The sequence below is a fragment of the Rhinoderma darwinii genome, chromosome 1 (assembly GCF_050947455.1).
Source record: "Rhinoderma darwinii isolate aRhiDar2 chromosome 1, aRhiDar2.hap1, whole genome shotgun sequence".
In the NCBI taxonomy this organism is placed as follows: Eukaryota; Metazoa; Chordata; class Amphibia; order Anura; family Rhinodermatidae; genus Rhinoderma; species Rhinoderma darwinii.
This window is the reverse complement of record NC_134687.1, coordinates 320152011-320167010: the sequence shown is the minus strand read 5'-3', so window position 1 is coordinate 320167010 and position 15000 is coordinate 320152011. Positions and strand designations below refer to the sequence as shown.

General features: G+C 42.9%; 1 protein-coding gene across 1 annotated transcript; it reads right to left on the bottom strand.

Moving 5' to 3' along the window:
* Positions 1-260: 260 nt before the first annotated feature.
* On the bottom strand, positions 261-14263 carry LOC142742062 (solute carrier family 46 member 2-like). Its single transcript, XM_075851481.1, has 4 exons — positions 13087-14263; positions 10050-10133; positions 6651-6807; positions 261-712 (listed from the first exon to the last, which is right to left on the bottom strand). Exons 1-4 carry the CDS (start codon positions 14147-14149, stop codon positions 664-666), a joined length of 1353 nt encoding a protein of 450 aa, XP_075707596.1. The 5' UTR covers positions 14150-14263; the 3' UTR covers positions 261-663.
* Between the last annotated feature and the right edge of the window lie 737 nt (positions 14264-15000).

Below are 15000 nucleotides of genomic sequence, written 5' to 3'. Positions count from 1 at the left end.
AAATAAAAAAGTTATTTGAATGAGACGATGGAAAACCGTAAAAAATAGCTTCGTCATTAACGGTATGTTCACACGGCTTATCAAAATAAGTCTGAAAATACAGAGCTGTTTTCAGGCTTAAACAGCTCTTGATATTCAGACGTTTTTGCAACTACTCGCGTTTTTCGCGGCGTATTTTATGGACGTTATTGGAGCTGTTTTTCAACGGAGTCAATGAAAAATGGCTCCAAACACGTCCCAAGAAGTGACATGCACTTATTTGACGCGGGCGTCTTTTTACGCGCTGTATTTTGACAGCGATGCATAAAATAACACCTCGTGGGAACAGAACATCGTAAAACCCATTGAAAGCAATGGGCAGATGTTTGTAGGCGCAATGCAGCCGTTTTTTCAGGCGTAATTTGAGGCGTAAAACGCCTGAATTACGTCTGAAAACACTGCGTGTGAACATACCCTTAGGACTAAAATAGGCTGGTCACTAAGGGGTTAAAATATTCTTTTATCCTGTTGATAAATAATTCGGCTTGCATAAAAACATACAAATATTCCTTTTATGTCTCCATTTCCAAGTTTAATTTAACACATTATGCTTCATGTCCAAATTTATGTATATAAAAGTTTATATTATTTATACATTTCTAAGTACTGTATCCTGGTCACTGGTCACTCTCTCCTGGTGGCATGGAGCATTGAATATTTATATGCAGAGACACTAAAAGAAAAGGGAAGACATAATTACATACATGTTGTAAGAATATAGACATTTGACATTACATTTTCACTTTACAACAATGTAAAGAGGGGAAAAAATGTCATGTACATATCACAATAGACCTCTGAATAGGAAACAGATTTAAATAGAAAAGCATATTTTATGTTCACAGGAAAAGTATCAGATGTATATTTACCAACCTTTCTTACTGGATTGTCCAGGAGTATGCCAAAAAAGGGTAGGCCTATAGGACTCCAGGCAGGGCAACTAAGGCTCTGTTCACATCTGTTTAAGAGGCTCAGTTAGGAGCGCCTGTAGCAGATTCCGTCGTTTTTGATGCAGCATTTTGTCTGGAAAAATGAGGATCCCCATGGCAGAAAACCAATAGAACCCATTGAACTCAATGTTTGCTGACATGCACCGTGGGTGTCCGTCATGTTATGGATCCGGGTCTTCCAGTTTACTTGTTATTCTGTTTTTATGACGGAACAGAATAACTGAAAACCTAGCGCAAATGTGAACAGAGCCTAAGTCTTCCAAAAAGGCAGATGTTTGATTGATAGGAACAGTCAGTTACTGACAAGTCTACTGGATTAAAAAAACCTGTCCATCGCTGATCTCTGGTAATAGAAATACGCGGCAGGAGACAAAGAAAAAAAGTGAGGCGTGGGTGTATTGTTGATGGAGAGCAAAGACACTGGAGCAAAGCGTGTATGTATGTTTTTTTATATAATCATGCTGGCTGACACTGTAGAAGAGGGCACTTTGACATTAACCATTTACTGTATGAGGGCATTTAGGGACTCTAAGGCCAGGTTCCCACTTAAAGTAAACACTGCGGTATTTCCGCAACGGAATTCTGTGCGGAAATTGTGCAGTCTTTACAATAGCAGCAAAGTGAATGAGATTTATAAAATCTCATGCCTACGCTGCGGAAAAAAAACCCACAGAAAAGTAGCGGGGAAAGTGTCCTGCGGTGCGACTTTCAATTCAGCAGCATGCAATTTCTGCTGCGTGTTCTGTGCGGAGATGCTGCGTGTTTGACCCATAAACTTGAATGGGGAGCAGAAATTCCACAACAGATTTGTGTTGTTGCGGTTTGTACAGCATTTAGCGGAAATGCCGTAAAAACCGCTGGAAATCCACAGGTGCACATATACTTTGCTATAATCAATGGTTAACACTAAATGCGCAGATAAAACCGCTGTGGAAAAACCGCAACCGTTTCCGCAGCAATATGCTCAGCAAAAACGCACTATTTGGTTCGGATTTCTGTGATGGATTTACCAGCATTTATTTTTATATTCCGCTACAGATTTAGGTTGGGTTCACACACCCTATTTACGGACGTAATTCGGGCGTTTTAACCTCGAATTACGTCCGAAAATATGGCTCCAAAGCGTCGGCACACATCTGCCCATTCATTTGAATGGGTTTTACGATGCTCTGTGCCGACGGTCATTTTTTTTATGCGCCGCTGTCAAAAGACGGCGTGTAAAAAAGACGCCCGCGTCAAAGAAGTGCCTGTCACTTCTTGAGACGTAATTGGAGCCGTTTTCCATTGACTCCATGGAAAAACAGCTCCAATTACGTCCGTAATGGACGCAGCGAAAAACGCCTGCACGTGCCATTACGTCTGAAATTCCGGAGCTGTTTTCTCCTGAAAACAGCTCTGTAATTTCAGCCGTAACGGAGGCTGCCATGTGAACATACCCTTAGGGGGGATTCACACGAGCGTGTATTCGGTCCGTGCGGGCCGCGTGGTTTTCACGCGGCACGCATGGACCAATACAAGTCTATGGGGCAGTACAGACAGTCCGTGCTTTTTGCGCAGCGTTTGTCTGCTGCGCAAAAAGCGCGACAGGTTCAATAACTCTGCGTATTTCGCGCATCACGCACCCATTGAAGTCAATGGGTGCGTGAAAATCACGCGCACCACACGGAAGCACTTCCGTGGGACGAGCGTGATTCGCGCAACAGCAGTGAAAAGGATGAATGAAAACCGAAAAGCACCACGTGCTTTTCTGTTTCCGAACATCCAAACGGAGTGTCTTTGCGATGAGCGAAGCCGGACAAGCGTACCGAACTTCACCGGGTTCGGCCAAACTCGTTTTGGCCGATCCCGGCAAAAAAATTATCGGTACGCGACGTCAGGAGATAGTCACTGTCCATGGTGCTGAAAGAGTTAAACTGTTTCAGCACCATGGACAGTGACTTGCGATCCCAAAATACATTAACCTGTAAAAAAAAAACGAAGTTCTAACTTACCGATTACTCCTGTCTCCTTCCTGCAGTCCGACCTCCCGGGATGACACTTCAGTTCAAGTGACAGCTCCAGCCAATCACAGGCCAAGCACAGGCTGCAGCCAATCACAGGCTGCAGCGGTCACTTGGACTGCTGCGTCATCCAGGGAGGTGGGGCCCGATGTCAAGAGAGGCGCGTCACCAAGGACGCGTCACCAAGGACGCGTCACCAAGGCAACGGCCGGGAAGTTCTCGGTAAGTAGGAACTTTATCTTTTTTTTTTACAGGTTTTTCGCTGTTGTGTTCGGCATTCACTGTCGAGGGTGCTGAAAGATTTAGCTCTTTCAGCACCTTGGACAGTGACGGGCGTTGACAAGCCTCATCTCTATGATGCCGGCTGCGCGAAAATCACGCAGCCGCGCATCAGACACGCATGACACACACAGCTGTCAAATGGTTTTTGCGCTCGCAAAACGCTGCGTTGTTTGCGCGCGCAAAAACGCAACGTTCGTGTGAATCTCCCCTTAGTGTTGCAGAAAATCTGCAGTGTATTCTGTGTGTTTCCCACACACAGAATACACTGCAGATTTTCTGCAACACTAAGGGCTTATTCAGATGAACGTTGAATACATCCGTGTGACGGCCATTAAAACAATGGGCGTCACACGGACGCATGTATTTCAATGGGGCCGTTTACATGGCTGTTTCACCGGACCGTGTGAAGGGCCCGTTGAAAAATAAAAAAATGTCCTATTTTCTTCGGTTTTCACGGATCCCTCGATTTGGGGATCCGTGACATCGGGACCCGCATGGGGGCAACGTGGATGTGAAAAAATGGTTTTCTGAATAAGCCATAAGGCTGAGTTCACATGGGGCTGATATGCTGCGTAATAGCATGCAGCGTATCCGTCCTATGCGCCGCAGGGAATTCCGGGAAAAAAAACGCTGTGGAAAACTGCAGCACTTAGCCGGCCTGCTAGCAGGCCGATCTCCTGGGATGATATTTTATCCCGGGAGACCCCTGCAGCCAGTCATTGGCCGCAGTGGCGGTCAGATGGGATTACGTGTCATCCCAGGGAGGCCGGCCCTCTGACGTCATCCAGGCCGGCCTCTTGGGATGACGTTGCATCCCTTGTGACTGCCGCTACAGCTTGTGATTGGCTGCAGCGGTCACAAGGGATTAAACGTCATCCCAGGAGGCCGGCCTGGCGGAAGAAGCACAGACTTCTTGGTAAGTATTAGATATATTTTTTTCTGAGTTGCGTTTTTTGCGGCATAATCACCATTTTAAACCCACAACAAATAAGCAGCGTTTACCCAAATACAATTGACATGCTGAGGAATAAAATTCTGCACTGCAAGTAAATTTCTGAGCGTTTTTTCCGCACAGCATTTTTGCAGTGTGTGGATGAGTTTTGTTTTATCTTATCCACTTTGCTGCTACGGTATTTGCCACAACAAATTCTGTTGCAGTATTTATGCAACCTGTGAACTGACCCTAATGGATATATTTCGGCTGTCATTATGGAGGCATGGTCTGCAACTGGGTTGGGGCTTATGTCCAAAAATATGCAAATGTGATAAATTTCCTTGTAGGCATTTCTGAACAGGTGGCAAATGGGTAGCATCCAGGTGTCATTAATCTACTTTAGATTAGAAAATGAAAGCAGTGATTTGATTGTGGCAACTTCATTTTCATTTAAACTAATTGTCGTACATGGGGCACAGTAATAACAAAGTAGTTTTCCTTGTTTTCTACGTTTATGTCTCGCCTAAAGAAGTATTCCATCTAAACAAGTCCTCCTTGTGTGCTTTTGCTGTGAAAATGCATAATTGTTAACTTTCAAGACATGCTTTCAGGGAAGAATTTGAAACGTGGTATAAATTGTCATTTTTGTTTTCACAAAAGCAATACCTTCAAATACTCACAGAGCCCAGAGAACTGCCAGAATGTTCCAATAAAGGGCTTGTCCACACATAACGGAATTGCTGCAGGAAATTTCTGCAGTATTTCTGCTTAAACTAGCAGACAATTGGCTGCGTAAAATATATTTTCAGAAACATTATTTTTACTCTTTTCTTAGTCCCTCTATGAGACTTTACCATGTGATCTTTAGTTTGCCAATGCAATACACTACAATACTTATGCAAGGATTAATAGTAGAGCACAGAAGGTAGACCTGGAGGACTTCAATAGTCCTCCGGTTGCCATTGCAACCGGTCGGCACCCTGCGATTTTGTCGCGTGGGGGCTCTATTGGAGGAAAGAGAGAGCCCACATCTTCTGTCTAACCACTTAAAGAGGGTCTGTCACCACATTATAAGTGCCCTATCTCCTACATAATCTGATCGGCACTGTAATGTAGGTAACAACAGTGGTTTTTATTTTGAAAAATTACAATTTTTGAGCAAGTTATGAGCAATAACAGATTTATGCTTATTAGCTTCTTAATGCCCTACTGGGCGTTTTTTAACTTTTGACCAAGTGGGAGTTGTAAAGTGAAGTGTACGACGCTGACCAATCAGCGTCATACACTTCTCTCCATTCATGTGCATTTGTACTCAGCACAGCGTGATGTCATGAGATCATGCTGTGCTGTCACATACACGCACATTAACTTTACTGAAGTGTCTTGAGAGTGAATAGACATCACCTCCAGCCAGGACGCGATGTCCCCTATGCGTGCACTCAGCCTTTATCTTCGAAGTCCACTTCTTTCTGGCTGTAAATGATTGATCAGTTTCAAGTATCACAGACCATCGACAGAGGAAGGTATTTTTTTTATAACTTCATTACATGTTATATTGCATTTAGGATTATAGGTATTTGGGAGACAGGTACTTTCTAGCCTAAGTTTATTAAAATTACAGGAACTTATTAGGGTATGTTCACACAGGGTGGATACGCTGCGTAAAAGTACACAGCGTATCCAACCTCAGGGAATTCCGGCCGTAAAACCGCACCAAATTGTGGTGCAGTTTTTCGGCTGAAATGTCCGCTGCGGAAAACAGCACATAAAAAAAATATATACATATATTTACCCGTAGCCATGGAGACGCATCCTTCTGACGTCCTGCAGCCTAACCTCCTGGGATGACATTTCATCCCATGTGACCGCTGCAGCTTGTGATTAGGATGACTTTTTTTTCTGAGTTGCAATATTTGCGGTGGAATCGCAGCTTTTCTGCCACGAAAATCGCAACATCTGCTATTTGTTGCGAGATTTACCTTCCCATTAAATTTAATGGGGAAAACCCACAACAGAAAACCAGTGATTCCGCAACATAAAATTACATGCTGCGGATTAAAAAAAACGTACTGCACGTCAATTTATGAAAGTTTTTTCGGCTGTTTCTTTTACGCAGAGTGTGGATGAGAATTGTTCAAATCTCATCCACTTTGCTTCTATTGTAACACGCTGCGGATTTCCCACAATGAAATCCGTAGCGGAAAATCCACAGTATTTACGCTACATGTGAACCCGGCCTTATGCTCCTGATTGTATAAACCTGCAATGTACACACATACAGTACCAGTTCAGGAACACAACATTTACAACTTCATCTTAAGATATCACTAAAGATAATTTGACAAATGTGCATGGAAAAATATTAGGGGCTTACCAGAACCAGCTATATACTGGAGATAAGAGTATTTTGTGTGGGGGAACTATTTTTAACCATACATCACATACCTGATAGGAATGAGACTGACAATTGCTATGATCCCGGATAGAATAAAACAGGTTCCGTTGAATGTTTCCAGAGTGGCTTGGTAAATCTTATTGAATATAACTGATGTCAACACCCCTGAAATGGCTAATGATAACTGGAGAACAACAAATACTTTACCTGAAATAAAACACAGCAGTAGATATAACATAGAAAAAAAAAAAGTGGCATAATACATTACAAAAATTACTAGAGATTCTGGAAACCTAATGTGGATTCATATTACCATCTACATCAATGTGTACTCCCTACCCGCCTTGAATAGTAGCAAATATGTGCATGTGTGTGACTGTGAGCATTGATGTGGATGGTGATTTGAATCAACACATGGTCAGAGGCGTAGCTAGGTTCTCCAGCACCCGGGGCAAAGATTCAGTTTGGCACCCCCCCCCAACCTCTTTCCCGACATCTCCTTCCCCCTCGCCGTGTTTGTTTTCTCTACCAATCGACGTGTCATTTCTTTTTATGTAACGCGAGCATAAAATTATTTGTACATTTCACAAGCAATATGGTTCTATACACAACACCAGAACCAAGCTCAGTACATGTATATACAGCCCCAGAAGCAAGCTCACTACATATATACAACACCAGCACAAATACAGCTCAATTTAGTGCAACCCCTGCCGTATAGGTGTGTACGGCGTAAAACTACAGCTCCCAGCATGGCCCGAACAATGATAAGGATATGCTGGGAGATGTATTTTCACAAAAAATAAATCCTATCATAATCATCTCGCTGCAGATCATACAATGACTACATTACTGATTAGAGGCAGAGTGAACATTTACATTAAGTGACTCACCGGTGACGTCTCAGATTCTAGTTCTTTCTCTCCATCCGGTCCAGACCTCTATGACGACTTCACCCGGTCACAGCCCATTTCTGCAGTTTGCCGCTCAGATGTCTTCAGCTTCTCACTTTACCAACATTTCTGCACCTATAAATAAATATAAAGTTATCATTATACCACACACTACGCCCCTAAATATAATAGCGCCATACACTGCACCTCTAATTATAATAGCACCATACACCGTGTCACACACCCACACACACACTGTGCCCCCTGTACATAGTGTCTGCCATAGAGCCCCCTGTAGATAGTGCCCCCATATAGACCACCCCTGTATATAGTGTCCCACAAATAACCCCCTATAGTGCTCTACAGATAGCCCACCCCTGTATATAGCCCCCTGTAGATATAGCCCACCCCTGTATATAGAGCTCTACAGATAGCCCAACCATGTATGTAGCCCCCTGTAGATATAGCCCACCCCTGTATATAGTGCTCCACATATAGTCCACCCCTGTATATAGTGTTTCACAGATAGCCCACCCCTGTATATAGCCCCCCCTTGTACATATAGTCCACGCCTGTATATAGTGCTCCACTAGATAGTCCACCCCTGTATATAGTGCTCCACTAGATAGTCCACCCCTGTATATAGTGCTCCACTAGATAGTCCACCCCTGTATATAGTGCTCCACAGATAGCCTACCCCTGTATATAGCCCCCCTGTATATAGTGCTCCACTAGATAGTCCACCCCTGTATATAGTGCTCCACAGATAGCCCACCCCTGTATATACTATATACAAGGGTGGGCTATCTGTGGAGCACTATATACAGGGGTGGACTAGATGTACAAGGGGGCTATATACAGGGGTGGGCTTTCTGTGGAGCACTATAGGGGAGCTATTTATGGGATACTATATACAGGGGTGGGCTATATCTACAGGGGGACTATATACAGGGGTGGGCCATATCTACAGGGGGACCATATCTACAGGGGGACCATATCTACAGGGGGACCATATCTACAGGGGGACCATATTTACAGGGGGACCATATCTACAGGGCTGGGCTATACACAGGGCTGGGCTATACACAGGGCTGGGCTATACACAGGGCTGGGCTATACACAGGGGGGCTATATCTACAGAGGGGGGCTATATACAGGGGGGCTATATCTACAGGGGTGGGCTATACACAGTGGGGCTATATCTACAGAGGGGGGCTATATACAGGGGTGGGCTATATACAGGGCGGCTATATCTACAGGGGGGCTATATCTACAGGGGTGGACTATCTCCTGGTGTGGGCTATATCTACAGGGGTGGACTATATCCTGGTGTGGGCTATCTATAGAGCACCATATACAGGGGTGGGCTATATCTACAGGGGGCTATATACTATATAGCCCACCCCTGTATATGGTTCTCTATAGACAGCCCACTCCAGTATATAGCCCCCCTGTAGATATAGTCCCCCTGCATATAGCCCAGCCCTGTAGATATAGTCCCCCTGTAGATATAGTCCCCCTGTAGATAAAGCTCCCCCCCGTAGATATAGTCCCCCCGCAGATACAGCCACACACTTCTATTACAATTTAAAAAAAAAAATAAAAAATGTCAAACTCACCTTATTCCCACTCCCACGCCGTCCGGCAGCCATGGAGACCCTGCGCTCTTCTGCGCAGGTCTCCAGGGGGTTGAACACAGCGTCTATGAAAGGCGCTGATTGGCTGGGCAGGATGACTTTCCCTGTCAGTCAGTCAGCGCCTTTCATGGACGGAAGCGTCACTGGTACAAAAGGTACCAGTCGCTTAATTCATGGAAAGGCGCTGAATGGCCGGGCACGGAACGTACCCGGTCATTCATTGCTTCTAATTGTACCTGTGTCCTTGCGACACAGGTACAATTATAGTGCAGGAGGAGGGGGCGCTGGCGCCCCCCTCTGAACTGCGCCCGGGGCACGTGCCCCGCCTGCCCCCCCCTAGCTACGCCCCTGACATGGTGTCCATGACAGAAATAAGAAAATTACGTCATTAGAATTATTGGTGGGGGTGGTGGGATGAGGCAGATGCAGCCCTCTTCTTATTGATAGCAGACACATAACTGTATTATGTGTTAGGTTCTATTATTCAAATAGCACAATATTTGTTTGCTCCTTTTAGGCTAATAGTTCAGTGGACCTGAAATAATGCTCTAGAGCAAATATATCACAGTAAGCTAACTTATTGATGTTTTATGATCTATGTACTTTAAAGGGCCGGTATACATTTCTTATGGTAGATCTCCACAAAATCACATATCAGATAACAATTAGCGGAATAGAACTTAGGTTCTGTATTCAAAGAAAAGGTGATGACTCTAATATTCAGTGCCAAGAATGACAACTTTTATAAGAAGTATCTTCAATCCAGAATAACCTTGCCATATAGTTGCATAGAAATGTGGACATTAAATTAGGCAAGCAGATGGACATACAAAGCAATATGATTGTGATTAGACTACATTTCAGGTTTGTCCTTTTTTTTTTTTTCGTTTTCTAGAAGCCTTGTGAATTTTCCACTTACCATAAGATGACCCTGGTATATGTTTGGACAAGACAGATCTTATAGTTGGAAGTGGTATTAGAGAAAACATCATTACTCCACGAGCTACAAAACAATTAAAAATAAAAATGGTCAATATAATTCACTTTTTTATATTTGGAAAGCACTTAACCAGAAGACAAGGGCTCTGAACTGGTTCATAGATACAGTGAAGGAAATAAGTATTTGATCCCTTGCTGATTTTGTAAGTTTGCCCACTGTCAAAGTCATGAACAGTCCAGAATTTTTAGGCTAGGTTAAATTTACCAGTGAGAGATAGATTATATTTAAAAAAAACAGAAAATCACATAGTCAAAATTATATATATTTATTTGCATTGTGCACAGAGAAATAAGTATTTGATCCCCTACCAACCATTAAGAGTTCAGCCTCCTCCAGACCAGTTACACGCTCCAAATCAACTTGGTGCCTGCATTAAAGACAGCTGTCTTAAATGGTCACCTGTATAAAAGACTCCTGTCCACAGACTCAATTAATCAGTCTGACTCTAACCTCTACAACATGGGCAAGACCAAAGAACTTTCTAAGGATGTCAGGGACAAGATCATAGACCTGCACAAGGCTGGAATGGGCTACAAAACCATAAGTAAGACGCTGGGTGAGAAGGAGACAACTGTTGGTGCAATAGTAAGAAAATGGAAGACATACAAAATGACTGTCAATCGACATCGATCTGGGGCTTCATGCAAAATCTCACCTCGTGGGGTATCCTTGATCCTGAGGAAGGTGAGAGCTCAGCCGAAAACTACACGGGGGGAACTTGTTAATGATCTCAAGGCAGCTGGGACCACAGTCACCAAGAAAACCATTGGTAACACATTATGCCGTAATGGATTAAAACCCTGCAGTGCCCGCAAGGTCCCCCTGCTCAAGAAGGCACATGCACAGGCCCGTCTGAAGTTTGCAAATTAACATCTGGATGATTCTGAGAGTGATTGGGAGAACGTGCTGTGGTCAGATGAGACTAAAATGGAGCTCTTTGGCATTAACTCAACTCGCCGTGTTTGGAGGAAGAGAAATGCTGCCTATGACCCAAAGAACACCATCCCCACTGTCAAGCATGGAGGTGGAAACATTATGTTTTGGGGGTGTTTCTCTGCTAAGGGCACAGGACTACTTCACCGCATCAATGGGAGAATGGATGGAGCCATGTACCGTCAAATCCTAAGTGACAACCTCCTTCCCTCCACCAGGACATTAAAAATGGCTCGTGGCTGGGTCTTCCAGCACGACAATGACCCGAAACATACAGCCAAGGCAACAAAGGAGTGGCTCAAAAAGAACCACATTAAGGTTATGGAGTGGCCTAGCCGGTCTCCAGACCTTAATCCCATCGAAAACTTATGGAGGGAGCTGAAGATCCGAGTTGCCAAGCGACAGCCTCGAAATCTTAATGATTTACAGATGATCTGCAAAGAGGAGTTGGCCAAAATTCCATCTAACATGTGTGCAAACCTCATCATAAACTACAAAAAACGTCTGACTGCTGTGCTTGCCAACAAGGGTTTTGCCACCAAGTATTAAGTCTTGTTTGCCAAAGGGATCAAATACTTATTTCTCTCTGCACAATGCAAATAAATATATATAATTTTGACTATGTGATTTTATTTTTATTTTTTTAATATATAATCTATCTCTCACTGGTAAAGTTAACCTAGCCTAAAAATTCTAGACTGTTCATGTCTTTGACAGTGGGCAAACTTACAAAATCAGCAAGGGATCAAATACTTATTTCCTTCACTGTATAATAATGTGCCTTGGAGTAGTAACTAGGTTTCCCTTCACCTAGGGAAAAGATTTGGTTTGTTTCCAAAGCCCTAATCTAATTGTACGTTCCCACATAGCGGCGGCCACACGTGGCCGAAGCCCAGATCCCTTGCAGTGGCCAATGGGCAAAGGATTTTGCTGGGTGTTACTGGCACAATAGTGCAGCCGTTGGCTACCGCACGATGGCGTGGTTTCAGTTGCATGTGGCTGCCGCTTCTTGGCACCATACACTCAATGCGAAGGTAAATGCTTGTTGGTGCCCCTGGCACTCAGCACTTGAGGCACATGCCCCCTCTAGGTACACTCCTGATGTGCGTTATCATTTTACTCTTTATTTTCTACTAAACCTATGAACTACTCTATTGACGTATTAATTATTATTACTATTTTTACATATTTTTACATAGGGTATCATAACTGGATCATGCAGAACAAACTTCTGTTTTCCATGCTTGCATTTAAGTGATAACTTCATAGTTACATCACCTTTCACATAAATTACTGGGTCGAACTCAGGACTTTCTCCTCAAAATTAGATTGAATTACAAATCATCCACTATGGACAAAGGCAGGGCCTTTTCGGACTTGTGATTACTGAAGGGAAATACCATTAGCCCTGATGTCCCGGGCAAACAGAACTTGCACTACTGATCCAATACTTGTTGCCCAAAATTATGGAAAGACAGCTGCTCATGATACAGCTTCATTCCCTTTGTTATGTTGATTGGGCAGTATTATTTAATGTTATTTGGGCAATTTATGGTACACCATAAGAAGGGGTGTCGATAAAAAGTACGGCACGGTACCATCCAACATAATGCCAGCCCTGTTCAAATGTTGTTTATCAGAGACTGGCATTCAGAACCTTTAATTAGTAATTCCTATCCCAACAGTATGGCCCTTATTACCAATCTGTGGTAAATAGTTATTTGGCCTCTGAGATGAAGGCTACCCTGAAGCTTAAACAGGTAGCACCTACAACCAGGATTTATATTATATACCCAGAGAAGGTACATTGATATGTAGAATTACTTACCGGTTGTGATATATTTGAATTACCATGCCAACACACTCTGTTTTATTATTATTATTTTTCTATCACTCCTATTTTTAGAGGGAACATTTCTGATAACAGTATTATACTGTATAAGTTAACGTTTATGCAATCCCCTCATATAATAATTGTAGAGCCCCAAAAGTGGGGCTAACTACTATTACATCTTTTACTTACCTATAAAATACAAGAATGCCCATCGCACAAATGCCATGATGAATATTCCAGTAGAGAAGGATACTATGCCAATAAGAATCAGAGTGACATCATTAAACCACCTGGATAAAATGAACACTGCTAAAAAGCTGGTGATAAATACCATGTAGCCAGCCGCATTACCATAACCAATGTACTCAGGGCTGAAGTTAAGTGGTTTGTTTAGCAAAAATAAAGAAAGCACATCGACAGATCCGTCAACAGCAATATTGTACAATATGGCACTAGCAAAAAGAAGAGCGATAAAGCCTCGTGATGGTATCCCAGATGTGGAACTCAATGGTGATTCTTCATCTCTTTCTCCCAGAAGTTTTGAACTTTCAGTAGCTTCTGCAGTGGATGCATGGTTTGAGACAGCTCCATGTCCATGATCTACAAGTTCTGAGTTTTCATGCTGGGGCACTTTTAATACAAAAATAGCATACACTAAACAGAAGACATAAAGCAAAATGCTGCAAATAACTAGGGTTGTACCTTGGTGGCTTGTAATGTGTACGCTCACAAAAATATGTCCAGAAGACAAACTACCAATAAAACCAGCTATTCCATACACCAACTCAATGACGATGAGCTTGAGAGAGCGTGCCTTCTCAGACGAACCTTCAGAAGCCAGGGCCATAACACCAGCCCAGTAGGTTGTGAACCATCCTGTTAAACCATTCAAAGCAGCAGATCCAAACATCACTTCAATCGGCCAGTCCAAAAAGATGACAGGCAACAAAAGGCTGCGGGATATCAAGTACCCAAATAATGGCACACATATAGTGACCTTCCTTCTCTGCCTGTCACCAATTTTAGCCAAAATATATGCAGAGAACAAAGGTGCTAATCCCAAGATAAGGTTGTGAATGATGTAGAAGTTTGACAAGGATTTCTGTAGTATGTCGGTATCAGAGGTATTTAGAGATGCAGTCGATTGGTTATAGTAATTTTTTACCACAAAAAGCAGTGCCGTATCATAGAAGGAGCTGGCTACCTGAGCCGCAGCTACTACTGGCTCAATCCAGGTCCTCACCTGTGCCATAGTTGGACGCAATAGTATCAGCCTTTTAGGCAATGCACAAAAATAGTCTTTAAGTGACTTCCTGGATGATCAGTGTGGAAAACTTCTCACAAATCCAAATCCTGAATAGGTGCTATGCTGATGTCTCAGAAGATATTTTCTAGAGTAGGTTGTAATCTCAGTTACTAAGTAAAAACAAACTTGTAGATAGTTTCGTAAAACATGAATATTCCAAGTGTGTGGCACAGAATAACAGTGACAAGCGAACAGCACATACTTCCTCATATCCCCTGAACTCTTCATGTAATGTAGGCGGAACTGAGCTTTGTTTGCGCTGTTCAGATGAAGGCAGTTTAAGCAATACAGGAACGACAGGCTTCGAAATTGAGGAAACTGTTCACGGAACAAAATAACAGATTAACCCTCATTCTTCACTCATAATACAACAGTGTTAAATTACATTATATATTATTGTATACATATGTCCACTATGGCCACAGTTTGTAAAGTGTACAAGGAGTTCTGGAAATAAATATGACATGCAAATAGTAATAAGATAGGAGGATAAAGGCTAGGTTTACACAGCGTTTGGGCATTACGCTTGGTGTACATGTAGAGGAATTTTAAAATGTTGTATATGTAGGGAAATCTTATTTGCCTATAGACTTCTATTAGTCAGATGTATGCCAAAAGGGTGTCCTTTTGGCATATGTCTGGCTGGTATACGTTGGTGCCTCAACTGTGTTGCAAAAGGGGGAAAAAGCGCATATGACTGCGCTTTTTAATACAGCTGTACACAAAACATTTCCTTAGATTGTCATTCCTATACGCAGGGTGAACCTAGCCTAATAGGCATACTGACAAGAATATAA

Bases quoted from the DNA above. Each gene is read 5' to 3' on its own strand.
- LOC142742062 (XM_075851481.1), bottom strand. From the start codon at position 14,149: ATGGCACAGGTGAGGACCTGGATTGAGCCAGTAGTAGCTGCGGCTCAG. The intron at 10,134-13,086 runs GTAAGTAAAAGA...ATTGTTTTGTAG, and splicing joins GGCATTCTTGTATTTTATAG to CTCGTGGAGTAATGATGTTT. The intron at 6,808-10,049 runs GTAAGTGGAAAA...GTTTTATTTCAG, and splicing joins TATACCAGGGTCATCTTATG to GTAAAGTATTTGTTGTTCTC.